Genomic DNA, 14,933 nt, shown 5'->3' on the forward strand with positions numbered 1-14,933 from the left:
ATTAGACACCACAAATGTATCCTCAGTGAAACAACACCTAAAAACCCTTATGATAGAGCATCAAGAGTCTGAACCTGTGTGACAAAAACTTCCAATAGGATCTGCAATTTATATTTTTCTTTGGTATCTTTTGATAATTTGAGGACTTTATGAAATCAAAGAGTCATGGACAGTCATCACAAGGCTGGAAAAACTAATGAACAAATGTTGCAAAGTCTACCAAATGCAGAGAAGTAACCCACGAAATGATGCAAGAGTCAAACATCTCCCAAATCACAGGACCAGCACTTAATTCATTTGATTTAATTAAAAATAAAACCTTAAAAAACTTTGGAAACAACAAAATATGTGTTGTGATGTTTGGATCAAAAACCCTTCAAGTACATTTGCCTTTTATATCAAGCATCCCTAATTTGATTAATATTAAACATTTTGCATGCATATTAAATCTGCTGAATATGAAATGTATTACCTGTAGAAAGATTTGTATAAATGCAGTCAGCTTCTTCAAATAAAATCAAACATGCATGAGACACTGGCCAAAGACTCCTGTACTGTACACAAGTCTAATAAAAGAGGTCATGACATTTTTATTATTTCAATATGTTCCTTGAGGGTCACGTACTGTATAATATTAGTAAATTATTTGTATTTATTTTTTTGTATAAAAAACATATATTTGTAAAACATGATCATTTTCCACCCTTATTCTTTCTCTCTGTCAGAAACACAGTTTTGGTGCTGCTTTTCCTTTAAGACTTGGCAATTAACACCCACTGTTATGATTGGCTCTCTTTCTTCTTGCCATCTCACTGCTCACCACTACTGGGTGGGGCTACGGAAGTGATAATATAAAGCAGACTTTGATGTGTTGTTCTGGAGGTGGTCAGATTCAAATTTCTACCACAGTGTGACATCACAATGTGGAGGAAATAGAGAACGAGTTGTTTTGGCAGCTTGGTTTCAACAAATTCTCTTTTCACAGTGAGGAGGAGGTTTTGTGTTCAGAAACTTACTGTATGTTTTTATAGTACAATGACCTCTTTTATGTTAAAAGATCAAGAAAAAATGTATTCCTCATGTCATGACTCATTTAAAGGTGTATTCTTTGGTCTGTAATTGCAGTATAAATAGAAACAGTAACAAGCAATCACAAGCGATCTCTTCCAGTACCAGCAATTTATAATAGTTCAGACTTTGTAAACATGGCACAATCACAGATTCCTTACTTTAAAATGCAGCAATGATAGATTTTGTTCTTTAAATAGAAACAATTATCTCTTTTATTGCGAAGACTATAGTGTTGTAAACTTTAATTAAGTGATATAGCAGCGCTGAAAGTTTTTGTATGTGGAATGTAACTGGTTGATTAATTGGAAGGTCAGAGCTCAATGTCTTTCCTTTCCTGAAACTGCACAAGGTTGGACTTATCGATCACTTATCGATATTGGTCCATATAATCAGTCCAATAAAGTGTGGTTAATTAAACTGCAATGTTATTTGTTCCTCTATTCTTTAACACATGGTCATGGTGCATTAAATTGAGGTGGACATTAATGAAAGCATCACAATCGACTAAGCTGTATTTCAATTTTTTTAATATACTGTTCTTCAACAAATTTGTTTGAAAAACATTTTTGGTGCCATAAAATTGTATGCCAGCTTTTGGTCTCTGTGTGTTACGTGGTTCTGTATTATGAGTTGTTTATTTTACACACAGTCTCTTGGTCACAACCCCCTAACAAAGCGCTATAGTGCATCTTCACATCCTCATACAAGGGAACAGGATCACTGAGTCCAGGAAGGGTCAAAGGTTTCTCATTAAGTCGCATCCCCATTCTAATCCCATCCGGGCATTGATACAGCACAACCAGCAGGTTGGCAGCGTACGGCACAATGTGCCCACTCCGGAAAATTCTGTTCTGTTGGGTGGCAAAGTTAGTAGAGTTGAGAGGGATGTCATCCTTAAACAGTTCCAACAGGGTGAGGAGGGGTATAAGCGTCTCAGCATGGCCAACCTGCACTGTTACAACCTCTGATACTACACCATTCGATCTGAGAGACAGAGAGGGAAGACAAACAATAAAACAGAGAGAAACAGAGCATGAGAGGAAGAAAGAGACAGAAAGTAGAGAAAAAACAGACAAAGAAAGGTATGTACTTTGAATGTATTTTCCATCACTGCTCAATCTTCCTACTAAAAATAATGACATTTTATACTCTAGATAATCTCTGCTAAATAGTTTTGAATGCATGATTTTCAAGCTGAGATTTTTGCCTTTTCAGAGGGATCTTAGATTGCACCTGCACTTTTATTACAAAACACAGATTACAAATCACAGTATATTGTACATCAGTGCGACTTGCAGATTACAAACCCAGCACGCAATTATTTCTACTTTTTGCCACCAATGACAGTAGAGGAGTACACCACAACCTTTGAATATGACCAAAGATGATCTTTTAGAAAAAAGAAAAAGAAAACTGAACACAAAGTCCTTGTACTGGGACTGAAAGAACCACTTAAACACTTACAGAAGAGAACCTGCAATATTCCCTACCTGCTGTTTAATCATTCAAAAAACATATGTATCATGAATGGGACTTTGCATGGATTTTTGAATGAGTAGGTCAAAGGCACGTCTCATAAACATATATTTGACACAGCTAATGGAAAGCTGAGCATGTATGATAAATGCTAAACAAACAAACACTTTCATTGAAAACACCTGGACCAAACATGCTCCACTGGCAAGAAGAAGATTCACTGTAATAAGAGAATTCACTCACATTTAGCCTGCATTGTTGTGATGATGTCATAAAGTAATATTAAGAATGGTTTTAATTCACTTTGAGAATTTTGCTAGTTTTGAAGTTTGAACCAAAGTGAGACACTCAAAAAGCATCCATCTGACACATGTGTACATAGACACGTCCTTGGAAAAAACCCTATAATAAATGTATCAAATTATCAATTTGACAAACTGTCAAATTAAAATACAAAATGGATGGCTGTGGACTGTAGGCCAATGATAGGCTTACTGTATGTTCTATAATATGGAAATAAACAATATATCGCCTTCTAAAGCCACTTTTTGTATTTCCTTATCAATGCTTTTATCGTCTGCCACAATAATGGAACACATTTTAGTTATTTGAATTATATTTATAATATATATTTCATATATATTATAATTGAAATATAATTATTTATCATATTATATTGAATTATTGTTAATAAGTGGGGCTTTCTCTGCACATTTTTAAATAATTATAGCTATGCTGTGATTAATTAATCGGTATGTCATGTAATTAATTTGATTACAAATTTTAATCGATTGACAGCCCTGGTTTACATCCATACAATGCAAGTCAATGGGGAGTAAAACTTCCAAGCTCCAAAGAGGACATAAAGGCAGCGTAAAGGTAATTAATCTCATAAACGTGCCAAGAAGACTGCTGATGGCAAGATTTTATATTGAATAAGGAAGAACATTTTGGTCTGTTTCTGACTCTAAAAAATTATTCTATCGCTTCAGAAAACATGGGTTAATCCACTTGAGTCGTATGGATTACTTATGTGCTGCCTTTATGTCCTTTTTGGAGCTTGGAAGTTTTGGACCCCACTGATTTCCATTGTATGGATATAAATACCTTATACAGTTGCAATCGAAATTATTCAACCCCCCCAAGACAGTAAGGATTTACAAAGGTAAGCTTTTCTGATGACCCAGAATTTTTCAGCTTTACATCTATATCAGTTGAGTGACACATTCAAAGTCATAATGTGAATATATAACCTAATATTTGTAAATAGCAGGATTTTTTAAAAATACAGCCATGTCATAATTATTCAACCCCTATTTATGTAGCTGTTTCTTAAATATGTAAGGCTACACAAGTAATTGTTTTAAAACAAAATTAAGTCATCAGTCTGCAATGGCACTTATTTAAGTTTTAAAATGTAAGTTTAGCATTGTAAGCAAAAATGTATTTCTATGCAAAAAATGCAATTAAAAATAAGCTGTCTCAAAAGCTAATAGAGGAGATTATTTCATTACACAAGAAAGGTCATGGCTAAAAGTACATTTCCACGGCACTTCAATTTCCAATAGACCAAGTTGGCAGCACCATTCGTACATTTTTTAAATATGGTACAACAGCAACCTTCTTGGGGTGTGGAAGAAAGCACAACTTCACCAAGGGAAATGTTGACTAAAATATTCAAGAAGTGGAAAGACCTGTGGAGTCCTGGAAGAAGGTTTTATAGACACTATGACACTAAACTGAAAATGAGTTTTAGACCCATGGGTCAGCAGTACGTCTGGAGTAAGATGACAAGGTGATGACAAGAACAACACCATCCCCACAGTCAATTATGGAGGTGGGTCAGTCCTGTTATGGGGGTGTTTTGTGGCTGCAGGAAACGGCTATCCTGACTCTGTGACTGACACCATGGATTCTTTCAGGTATCAGGCCATTTTGGCATGAAAAATGTGATGCCTTCAGTGTGTAAATTGAAGCTCGGTGATCACTGGACTTTCCAGCAAGACAATAACACCAAGGATACATCCAAATTCTCCAAAATCTGGTTCAGGGATAGGTCATGGAATGTCCTTAAATGGCCCTTTCAGTCCATCATTAAAATCCCATTGCAAACCTTTGTTGGGATTTCAAGGAAGCAGTGGCAGCACAGAAACCAAAGAATGTCAATGAGCTGGAAGCTTTTGCTCATGAGAAATGTGTAAAAATTCTAAAAGAGAGGTGTCCGAAGCCTGAGAACACTTACCTGAAACATTTATTTGCTGTTATTAAGGATAAAGAATGCTCCACAAATGATCGACTTTGGGGGTTGAATATTTTTGACATGACATTTGTGGAGAGAATTAGTTATTTTTTATTAAAAAATTTGGGTAAACAGAACTCTTTGTTCTCAAAATCACTCAAATGTGTTTTAAAAACTTACTTTGACTGTTTACTGAGGTTTTAGTTGATGTGTTTTAATTCACATCACCAGAATGTATTGCTGATCAGGGGGGTTGAATAATTTTGATTGCAACTGTAAATCAAAACCCAACACTGCTAGGGTTGAACTAATCAGGTCTTCATTAAACCATTTCGTTAGCATTAAAAACTGTCCATACCACTCAAGTTATGTGAGCATATTCAAAGTGTCAAAAAACTAGACAGCACCTGCCCAGACATCCCAGACAAGAATTTAGTCATGTCATGAACATCAACATAATGTAAGTCAACATTTAGTTACAACTTATAGCAGTATACTAAATAATTGTATTTACTACATAGGAGGGTTATTATAATTTAATTTATAATAATTATTTTTACATTAATAACTATTATAAGTACAAGTGGTTATTATAAATGATAAATTACGTATTATTATTATTATTTAATTTATAAATTACATTTAGTGTGTATTAAAAGGGGTCATTTTACTTTAAATATTATTTTTAATTTTCTTTTTTTTAAACAGTGTTGCTATGTTCTTATGATTTGGGCTTATGTGAAAGAATACTAATAATAAAAAAAAAAGAATAATAATAATGTTATTATCAGCTACTTAAAGATTTGCTTAGTCATGACCTGAAATAAAAAATAAAAAAAGGAAAGGAAAGAAAAAGAAAGAAAGAAAGAAAAAACTAATAAAAGTGCCAGATAATGCAGGCATCCACAAACATGCAATACCTGTTTGGTTGGATTTACATACAGAAGATACTGTAAGGAATAGTTCACCCAAAAATGAAAATGTACTCACCCTCATGTTGTTCAAAACTTGAGTGACATTCTTTTTTATGTGAAACACAAAAGGAGGCATTTAGCAGAATGTTTGCACAGCTCTTATCCATACACTGAATGTTTATAGTGACTATGGGTTGTCAAGCTCCAAAGAGGACAAAGAACCAAAAACTACCATAAAAGTAGTCCTTACTCATACGCTATAGTCAAATACAATATTGGTATATCACTATAATCCCATACAATAGGTTTATGTGAGGAACAGACCAAAACATAAGTTGTCATTCACTTAAAATGAAAACAGCAGTTTTCAGAATTCTGCAAAATATGTTTATTTCGTATTCGACTGAAGAAATAAAGTTCTACTCGTTTGGAACAACACAAGGGTGAGTAAGTGATAACAGACGTTTTATTTTGGGTGAACTGTCCCTTTAGTTAAAAATTTTGAATTTCCAAAGATACACTATATTGCCAAAAGTATTCGCTCGCCCATCCAAATAATTGAATTCAGGTGTTCCAATCACTTTCATGGCCACAGGCGTATAAAATGAAGCACCTAGGCATGCAGACTGCTTCTACAAACATTTGTGAAAGAATGGGCCGCTCTCAGGAGCTCAGTGAATTCCAGCGTGGTACTGTGATAGGATGCCACCTGTGCAACAAGTCCAGTTGTGAAATTTCCTCACTACTAAATATTCCACAGTCAACTGTCAGTGGTATTATAACAAAGTGGAAGCGATTGGGAATGACAGCAACTCAGCCACGAAGTGGTAGGCCACGTAAAATGACAGAGCGGGGTCAGCGAATGCTGAGGCACATAGTGCGCAGAGGTCGCCAACTTTCTGCAGAGTCAATCGCTTCAGACCTCCAAAGTTCATGTGGCCTTCAGATTAGCTCAAGAACAGTGCGTAGAGAGCTTCATGGAATGGGTTTCCATGGCCGAGCAGCTGCATCCAAGCCATACATCACCAAGTGCAATGCAAAGTGTTGGATGCAGTGGTGTAAAGCACGCCGCCACTGGACTCTAGAGCAGTGCAGACGCGTTCTCTGGAGTGACGAATCACACTTCTCCATCTGGCAATCTGATGGACGAGTCTGGGTTTGGCGGTTGCCAGGAGAACGGTACTTGTCTGACTGCATTGTGCCAACTGTGAAGTTTGGTGGAGGGGGGATTATGGTGTGGGGTTGTTTTTCAGGAGCTGGGCTTAGCCCCTTAGTTCCAGTGAAAGGAACTCTGAATGCTTCAGCATACCAAGAGATTTTGGACAATTCCATGCTCCCAACTTTGTGGGAACAGTTTGGGGATGGCCCCTTCCTGTTCCAACATGACTGCGCACCAGTGCACGAAGCAAGGTCCATAAAGACATGGATGAGCGAGTTTGGTGTGGAAGAACTTGACTGGCCTGCACAGAGTCCTGACCCCAACCCGATAGAGCACCTTTGGGATGAATTAGAGCGAAGACTGCGAGCCAGGCCTTCTCATCCAACATTAGTGTCTGACCTCACAAATGCGCTTCTGGTAGAATGGTCAAAAATTCCCATAAACACACTCCTAAACCTTGTGGAAAGCCTTCCCAGAAGAGTTGAAGGTGTTATAGCTGCAAAGGGTGGGCCGACATCATATTAAACCCTATGGATTAAGAATGGGATGTCACTTAAGTTCATATGCGTCTAAAGGCAGATGAGCGAATACTTTTGGCAATATAGTGTATGTGGAACAGTTCAATTTCAAAGAGAAGAATTTATTTCCTTCTAAGAGAATTATATTTAAACAAGTTATGTTACCTAAAGCAACTGCTTTCTGGTCCACTAATATATCCTTTACGGATGCACTAACTGAAACATCTAATTTTATGACGCACCTCGCACCCAAGTTTACTTAACTTTGAGTTTGACTTTCAAACATTGAAAAGGATGTATAACAGATCTAAGGTCAAGAGTCAGGTGCAGGACAGAATGAATAGTAGGAGAGCTGATTTTATTACACAAGGGGATTTAATAATTCCAGTTCCTGTTTTGACGCTGTGTGTTCTGTGCAATGTGTAAAGTGGGCTGTGGGTGTGAGGGCGAATTTGTGGAGTGACGCTCCAGTTAGGCTGTAAAATGTAACAAAAATTTATTTCTTATGTATGCTCTATTGCTCTTAAATAGAGGTGTTCCTGGCTTGACAAACCTGTTTTTCTCTCTTTCCTTGCCTCCCTCACACTATCCCTCTCTCTTTGTCTTTCTCACACACAGAAACAAACTTGGAACCAACTCTTCAGTTCTAATTTTTGCTCATGTAAATTGGTTTATTTTTGTCCCACATAGACACATCTTAGTTCACAGACTAAACAAGTTGTAATCTTCACAGTTCAACTAAGACACTCATAGCTAAGGAAAATAAGCCTCTCCCACATGTTTGAATCTGTCTGTCTGTACTTGCTGCTCTTATTCATTTACTGCTCTTTATTACAGCCATAACAACTGATACTGCTCTGAAAGCAGCTACCAGCCCCTCTATTCTTTCAAAGAAAGGGGAGCTGGTCACCGATTTATTCTTTTGTGAGAATAAATCTTCAAGGCCATTGTGACGCCAGAGCAAAAGGTTTTAACTTACGGTCCAATAGCAAAATGCCATTTAAACGAAGAAGTATGAGTAAAGTAGATATTGTTAAATTGACATATTTTCACTGTCAAAACAAAATCGTATTAATCTTGACAGTACAAATCCATAAAATCGTTCTTTTATCCACTGATAAAAGAGAGATTGCTCTTACTTGATCTGGGCTACAACTCGGTCAAGGCGATGGAATAGATCGTGGAAGAGGATGCAGCTGGACTTGCTGTTGATTTCATGACCGTAGCTTCGTTTCCAGTATTGTTTCAGGTCACCAGCATACTCCATCACCTAGGAGATAGAACACACATACTTCAACACTACACCTTCAAACACCTACAGGTGTATATGACCTCTCACAGGTGTGCAAAATAATTAGACTAATATTTAGAATTTAAAATCCATCATGGTTTAGATTTAAAAAAATAAAAAAAATAAAATAAAATAAAACATTTTCAGGAAATTAATCAACATTTTTGCTCTATTCAAGTGTCATTTATTTAACTATATTCGTTTTCTAAAGAATTATACTGCAGATAATAGTATAATACCAAGACTTTTCCACTTTTGTGTTCAAAATTGTCCTTTTAGGCACAGATTCAAAATCAGAACAATCGCCATAACACAACCTGGAATAAACTCTTCAAACAGACAGGTCACCTTCAAACTATACCAAACAGTATATAAAACACCAGGATAATCAGCAATGATAAAAAAAAAATAATAATAATACAATTAAAATGGAACAGGTTTCTCTTATGAAATACAAAAATTAATCAGAGGCCATATCATTGTTTCTGCTTTAGACAAGACTGGAGATGGCATACTATTACAGAACCAATACCAGAACTTTATGTTAAAGCTTTTACATTTTTAGCTGTTTTATCTTCCAGCTATACACCAAATATTCCAAGTATAATTATATGAATACTACTTTATATATAGTAAACATGGTAAACAAAGGGTAATCATAAGAGTGTGTATTTCCTTCTTACAATAAGAGTGTGACAGAGTAACAAATCATGTTACGGTTGATAATCTCTGTTGCCATGAACTCTGCTCTCTTTCCGTACCTGTGCGTCTACCTCGTCGAACAACTGGCACCAGGGTGAGTTCAACCCATTGATAGTAAACTCATATGCACACAGGTAGAATGCTGCCTCCACTGAATCTATAAAGCAAAACAAATTATAAGGTGTGTATGGCAGCATTTAGTTTCTTCATGTGTCATTTGTAAATACATTTTGATCAAACAAGTCAGTAAATTGTGTATTTCTTCTATTAGTTCTGTGTAAAAATGCTAAATGTATCCGGATATTTGAAAAGAACTGGTGTAAATGTAATCACAGATATTACTGCGCTTCCATCCAGTGCAGACTGAAAACATAATCAACACTGCCCTCTAATGTCATACATAAAAACTACAGTAGCTACCATCAACAAGTAAGTTTTTCCCTCTCTTTTCCCCTCTTTCAATCTCTCACTGTGTCCATCTGTCTATCTCTGTTTGTGCACTGACATGCAACTGCTGACATCAGCAGATAAGACGAGCAGACCAGAGCCCTAAACTCAATAAAGGCTTGTTTCATCAGCTGAGCAAAGGTTTTCATTGCTGTTTTGTTTCTCATTGCCCTACTATATCTTCTGTTCTCTATAAGCACCTACAGCAAAATAGCCCTGTCAATTCTACTACACTTTTTCATCTGGACACTCTGTGCTTCAGTCTATTTCACCAAAACAAACAGAAATAATGTGGGCAACATCCCTGCACTTTTTCAACTTAAACTGATTTAGGGCCCAAGCAGCCAATGAGCTGGAATCTTATTGCCTTTCTTATGGATTGTTAGTCTTCTTAAAATAATACTCTAGGTTCAATACAAGTCAATCTTAATCAACAGCATTTGAGGCATAATGTTGATAACCACAAAATATTATTTCGACTTGTCCCTACTTTTCTTTAGAAAAAGCAAAAATCAAGTTTACAGTGAGGCACTTCCAATAGAAGTGAATGGGGTCCATTTTTGGAGGGTTTAAAGGCAGAAACGTGAAGCTTATAATTTTTTAAAAGCACTTACATTGGATTTTCCTCTAGTTTTGTGGTTTTGTATAATGGTCAAATATTTACAAATATTTTGCTCGTTAATTTGCCTGTGAGACGTGGTCAAACAGCCTTACATGCTTTAAGAAAGGAAATACATGTAATAATTGATGCTCAAAGTTTTCTGCTTGCAGTTGCAAGGGTGTAGCTTCAAGAGGGAATGTAATTTGCAGCATGTTTGCTGAAATACTGTTCTTTCCACAAAACATAATGAGTTGTAGTTGACCAATTGATTATTGTCTCAAAGGCATTTTCATACTAATATACTGCTCTGTAACATACTTCTCCCTCCTCAACTTGGACCCTGCTCATCGCTACTTGCATTTAGATTTAATTTCAGTGTTTTGACTGTGAAACAGGGCGATGATCATGACATTACAACTGTTACTGACTATCTGTGATGCTGGCATAAGGGACCTCCAGTCTGTCAGCCATTTTCTCCATTGTTCTTTTCATCTCAGGGCCTTCGATAAAGCATTTCACTTCCTCCAAGGCACTCTTGTTTTTCTCCACTTCTTTCACAAACCTCTCACACTGGTCGAAGTAACGCATCAATGTGTCATTCACAGCATGCTCCAACTCAACTTGAAAAACAAATAAAATTAATTAATTTGAAAAAATAAAACTGATGATGGCCTTTGCTGAATTGTCATTATGGTTTTATAACCATGGCACTTTGACACTTAAAATTGAACTCATGCAAACAGGTTACTTTATATTTGTATGTCATCAGTATGTAATTACTACAGTGAACAGTACTGTAAATCAGGTATTAAAGAAAATTAAAAATTATCTCATCATTTACTCACCCTCTTGCCAGTCCAGATGTGACTTACTTTCTTCTGCAGAACACAGATGAAGATTTTTAGAAGAATATCTCAGCTCTGTAGGTCCTCACAATGCAAGTGAACTCAGGAGGTCCAAAAAGCACATAAAGGCAGCATAAAAGTAATCAATACGATTCCAGTGATTTAATCCATGTCTTCTGAAGTGATCCAATCGGTTTTGGGTGAGAACAGACCACGATGTGACTCTCTTATTACTCAAAATGTTGACATCTGCAGTCTCCATGGCGATCATGATATCAGGCTCGATTACACTTCCTAGCGCTCTGCATATGCGTCAACCACTAGGAAGTGTAATCGAACTTGAAATCATGATCGTGCCGAGTGCCGACATATAGCAATAGCAAGATGACAAAGTAAAAAAGGAGTAACTTTATGGTCTGTTCTCACCCAAAACCAATTGGATCGCTTTGTATGGATTACTTTTATGCTGCCTTTATGTGCTTTGTGGATCTTCAAAGTTTTGGTCACCATTCACTTGCATTGTGTGGACTAATAGAGCTGAGATATTCTTCTAAACGTCTTAGTCTGTGTTCTGCAGATGAAAGAAAGTCATACACATCTGGGTTGGCAAGAGGGTGAGTAAATGATGAGATAATTTTTATTTTTGGGTGAACCATTTCTTTAAGACAACAACACACTTTGCATGTCAAGGCGTGCAAGAAAATAATGCTCTAACTGTGTGGCATGCAGATGACTCAGTGCTTATGGTAACTGCAGGGCTGCGCCCGTCAGCATTACCTTGTGTTTTCAGTCCTTCCATTAGTCCCGCTCTGAAAGCGATGGTACTGTTCACACACCTGTGCTTGGAACTGGTTATCAGTTTTACGCGTCCGTGACGCAAATTATCCTTTGTCAGCAGAGATGGGAACCACCTGATTAATCTCTGCGCCAAGTGTTTGTGATCTTCACGGCCCTTGTCCACCAGTCGCCCGTCCATTTCATCCCTGTACCACATCTTCCAATTTGACTTTATCTCCCACAAGCAGTTCAAGTTGCCGGACGCATCACGCACGACGAGGTTATAGAATTCCCGCATCTTTTGTATGTTTTTAGTGGTCGGGAACCTCGTCCCATGTCGGATTACAGCTGTCAAATGAATTGCGTTGCATTTCAAGGAAGGGAGCGTCACAAGGGAATTGTTTATGGCGAGAATGTCATCGATTAGGTACGGGTTAACCTCCTCATACCGACCTTTGGTGCCAAAATACCTGGCAATTGCTGGTATCGTTTTTGCGGATGAGTGGACACTGCAAGAGGACAAAAACGCCCAGTAACTGATAATACAATGAAAAAGAATAAAACATATTGTTGTTACCACTTGTTTGACCATTTCTCAGCCTCTTGTTTTGCCGTGCGTTGCTCGGCGCTTTCTCTCCGTCATCTGTTTTTGCTCAACTGAACGTGACTCATTTCCCCAGACTTCAGAGGCAGGGTGTATGCGGATTTGTGTTTACACTGAAGACCCTGTAAATGTTGGCCAAATAGTAGCTTTCCCTGTTTAATTGCAATCTCTCCATGCGCACATCTGTAGGCCTACTAATAGTGCAGAGCTTGTGAGAACCGAATTAATAGTCTAAATATAGTAAAACATCTTAACCGACTTGGGTGAACTGTCCTGACTAGTAAACAGTGTCGGGTAAATTATTCAAAAAGTAATCCACAACAAATGATTGATTACTTCCCTTAAAATTGTAATCAGATTCATTTACTGATTGCTTCACCATAAAAGTAATCACACATTACAAAATACTTTACTTTTAAGTTACTTTCTGAAACTCTTTATATAATTTTTTTTCCTGCTGAACAAATTTAAATTATATATATATATATATATTCCTTGTTCATTGTCGCAGATACACAAACAGATATACATGAACATATGAATTCATATTTTAAATGTAGGCCTATGATATGTGCAAGCCCATTGATGTAGGCTACTTAAGTATAACTTAATTGAAAGTCGGTAACTGTAATCTGATTACAAGAATTTAAAAATGGAATGTGTTACATTACTATAATATAAATAGATTGCAGTAACTAATTACTTTGTAATCAGATTACTCCCAACACTGCTAGTTAAGGCTTAGCAATGGACCAAATCATGTCTTAATTAAAATCTTAAAATGGCACAAGGTTTCTGTTAGGGGTAAGTTTAAGTTTTAGGTTTGTAGTATTTTTGATTAGCGTAATTTAAAGAAATCTTCAGGGTTCAATAGTTAAGCTCAATCGACGGCATTTGTGGCATATGTTGATTACCAAAAAATACATTTGTACTTTTGCTTCTTTTTCTTAAAAAAAAAAAAAGAGCAAAAATCTGGGTTACAGTGAGGCACGTACAATAGAAGTTGAGCTAATCCGTATACGCCGCAAACCCTAAAATGACTGTAAAAGCGACTATTTAAACAACTTTTCAGCTCAGATAATACAAAAGTGCGTTCATAAAATTATAAGCTTCACATTTCTGCCTTTAAACCCTCCAAAAATTGGCCGAATTTCCTTCCATTGTAAGAGCTTCACTGTAATCTTTTTTTATTTTTTTCAAGTGGAGGAACAAGTCAAAATAGGTTTTTGTGGTAGTCAACATTATGCCACAAATGCTGTCATTTGAGAAACTTGTATGAATGCTGAATTTTCCTTTAAGAACAGGTCAATGTGACTTTTGTGTGTGTGTGTGGGCAGGTTTAAGTAGTTTACGGGGACTTTTTTTTAGGTTACAAACTGGTAATTACAAGGGTATTATGCTATAAATGTGGTTTATGAGGACATTTCTAGTGTCCCCATAATTTAAATCGCTTAAAAAACATACTAAACGATGTTTTATTGAAAATGTAAAAATGCAGAACGTTTTTTGTGAGGGTTAGGTTTAGGGGTAGGGTTAGGGGATAGAATCTATAGTTTGTACAGTATAAAAATCATTATGTCTATGGAGAGTTCTCATAATGATAGCTGCACCAACACGTGTGTGTGTGTGTGTGTGTGTGTGTGTGTGTGTGTGTGTGTGTATGTGTGTGTGTGTGTGTGTGTGTGTGAGTGTGTGTTTGTTTGTGCCTCCTTAGATATACTTTGGGGACAAATTTGTCCCCAGAGATTAGCTAAATCTAACAAAAATTTTCACAAAACATTATATATATATATATATATATATATATATATATATATATATATATATATATATATATTATACACAGCTGATTATTAGAATAACCTTAATCCTTAGAGAAAACTTTCTGCATTTTTAGAATTTTATATATATATATATATATATATATATATATATATATATATATATATATATATATATATATATATATATATATATATCTTATATAGGTCTTAGATGTTATTCCAAAATAGTATGTTTAATAATTTAATTTAATTATTGTAGAAGAAATCGTTTTATTGTAAATGGTGTCAAGGGGCCTAGGGTCTAAAGAGTTTTTGAATCACAGAGATTTCATATCCGTTATATACTTAACCCTATGCAACCTATTTTACCACAAAAAATGAATGTGACTAATGCTTCCACTCCACGCTTCCCCTCACATAATGATGGATATTTTCTGCAGCGATTGTTTGGAATGTAAATCCAGTGTTACATTCTGGTTGGACCTCAGATAGGAGGTGGGGCGTT

At 36.3% G+C, this 14,933-nt stretch overlaps 1 protein-coding gene across 1 annotated transcript; it reads right to left on the minus strand.

The window, feature by feature from the left end:
- Positions 1-1,581: 1,581 nt before the first annotated feature.
- Positions 1,582-12,748, minus strand: minpp1a (multiple inositol-polyphosphate phosphatase 1a). Its single transcript, XM_051646530.1, has 5 exons — positions 12,041-12,748; positions 10,847-11,038; positions 9,430-9,527; positions 8,517-8,647; positions 1,582-2,055 (listed from the first exon to the last, which is right to left on the minus strand). The coding sequence occupies exons 1-5, from the start codon at positions 12,630-12,632 to the stop codon at positions 1,695-1,697; spliced, it is 1,374 nt and encodes a 457-aa protein (XP_051502490.1). The 5' UTR covers positions 12,633-12,748; the 3' UTR covers positions 1,582-1,694.
- Positions 12,749-14,933: the final 2,185 nt, after the last annotated feature.

The sequence above is a fragment of the Myxocyprinus asiaticus genome, chromosome 20 (genome assembly GCF_019703515.2).
Source record: "Myxocyprinus asiaticus isolate MX2 ecotype Aquarium Trade chromosome 20, UBuf_Myxa_2, whole genome shotgun sequence".
NCBI lineage: Eukaryota > Metazoa > Chordata > Actinopteri > Cypriniformes > Catostomidae > Myxocyprinus > Myxocyprinus asiaticus.

Excerpts from the sequence above, each read along its gene's own strand:
- minpp1a (XM_051646530.1), bottom strand. The coding sequence starts at position 12,632 with ATGGTCAAACAAGTGGTAACAACAATATGTTTTATTCTTTTTCATTGT. Across the intron at positions 9,528-10,846 it reads TTATGCCAGCATCACAGATA|ATTCAGTGGAGGCAGCATTC; the intron begins GTCAGTAACAGT and ends TTTGCTTTATAG. Across the intron at positions 2,056-8,516 it reads CGAGTTGTAGCCCAGATCAA|ATCGAATGGTGTAGTATCAG; the intron begins GTAAGAGCAATC and ends TCTGTCTCTCAG.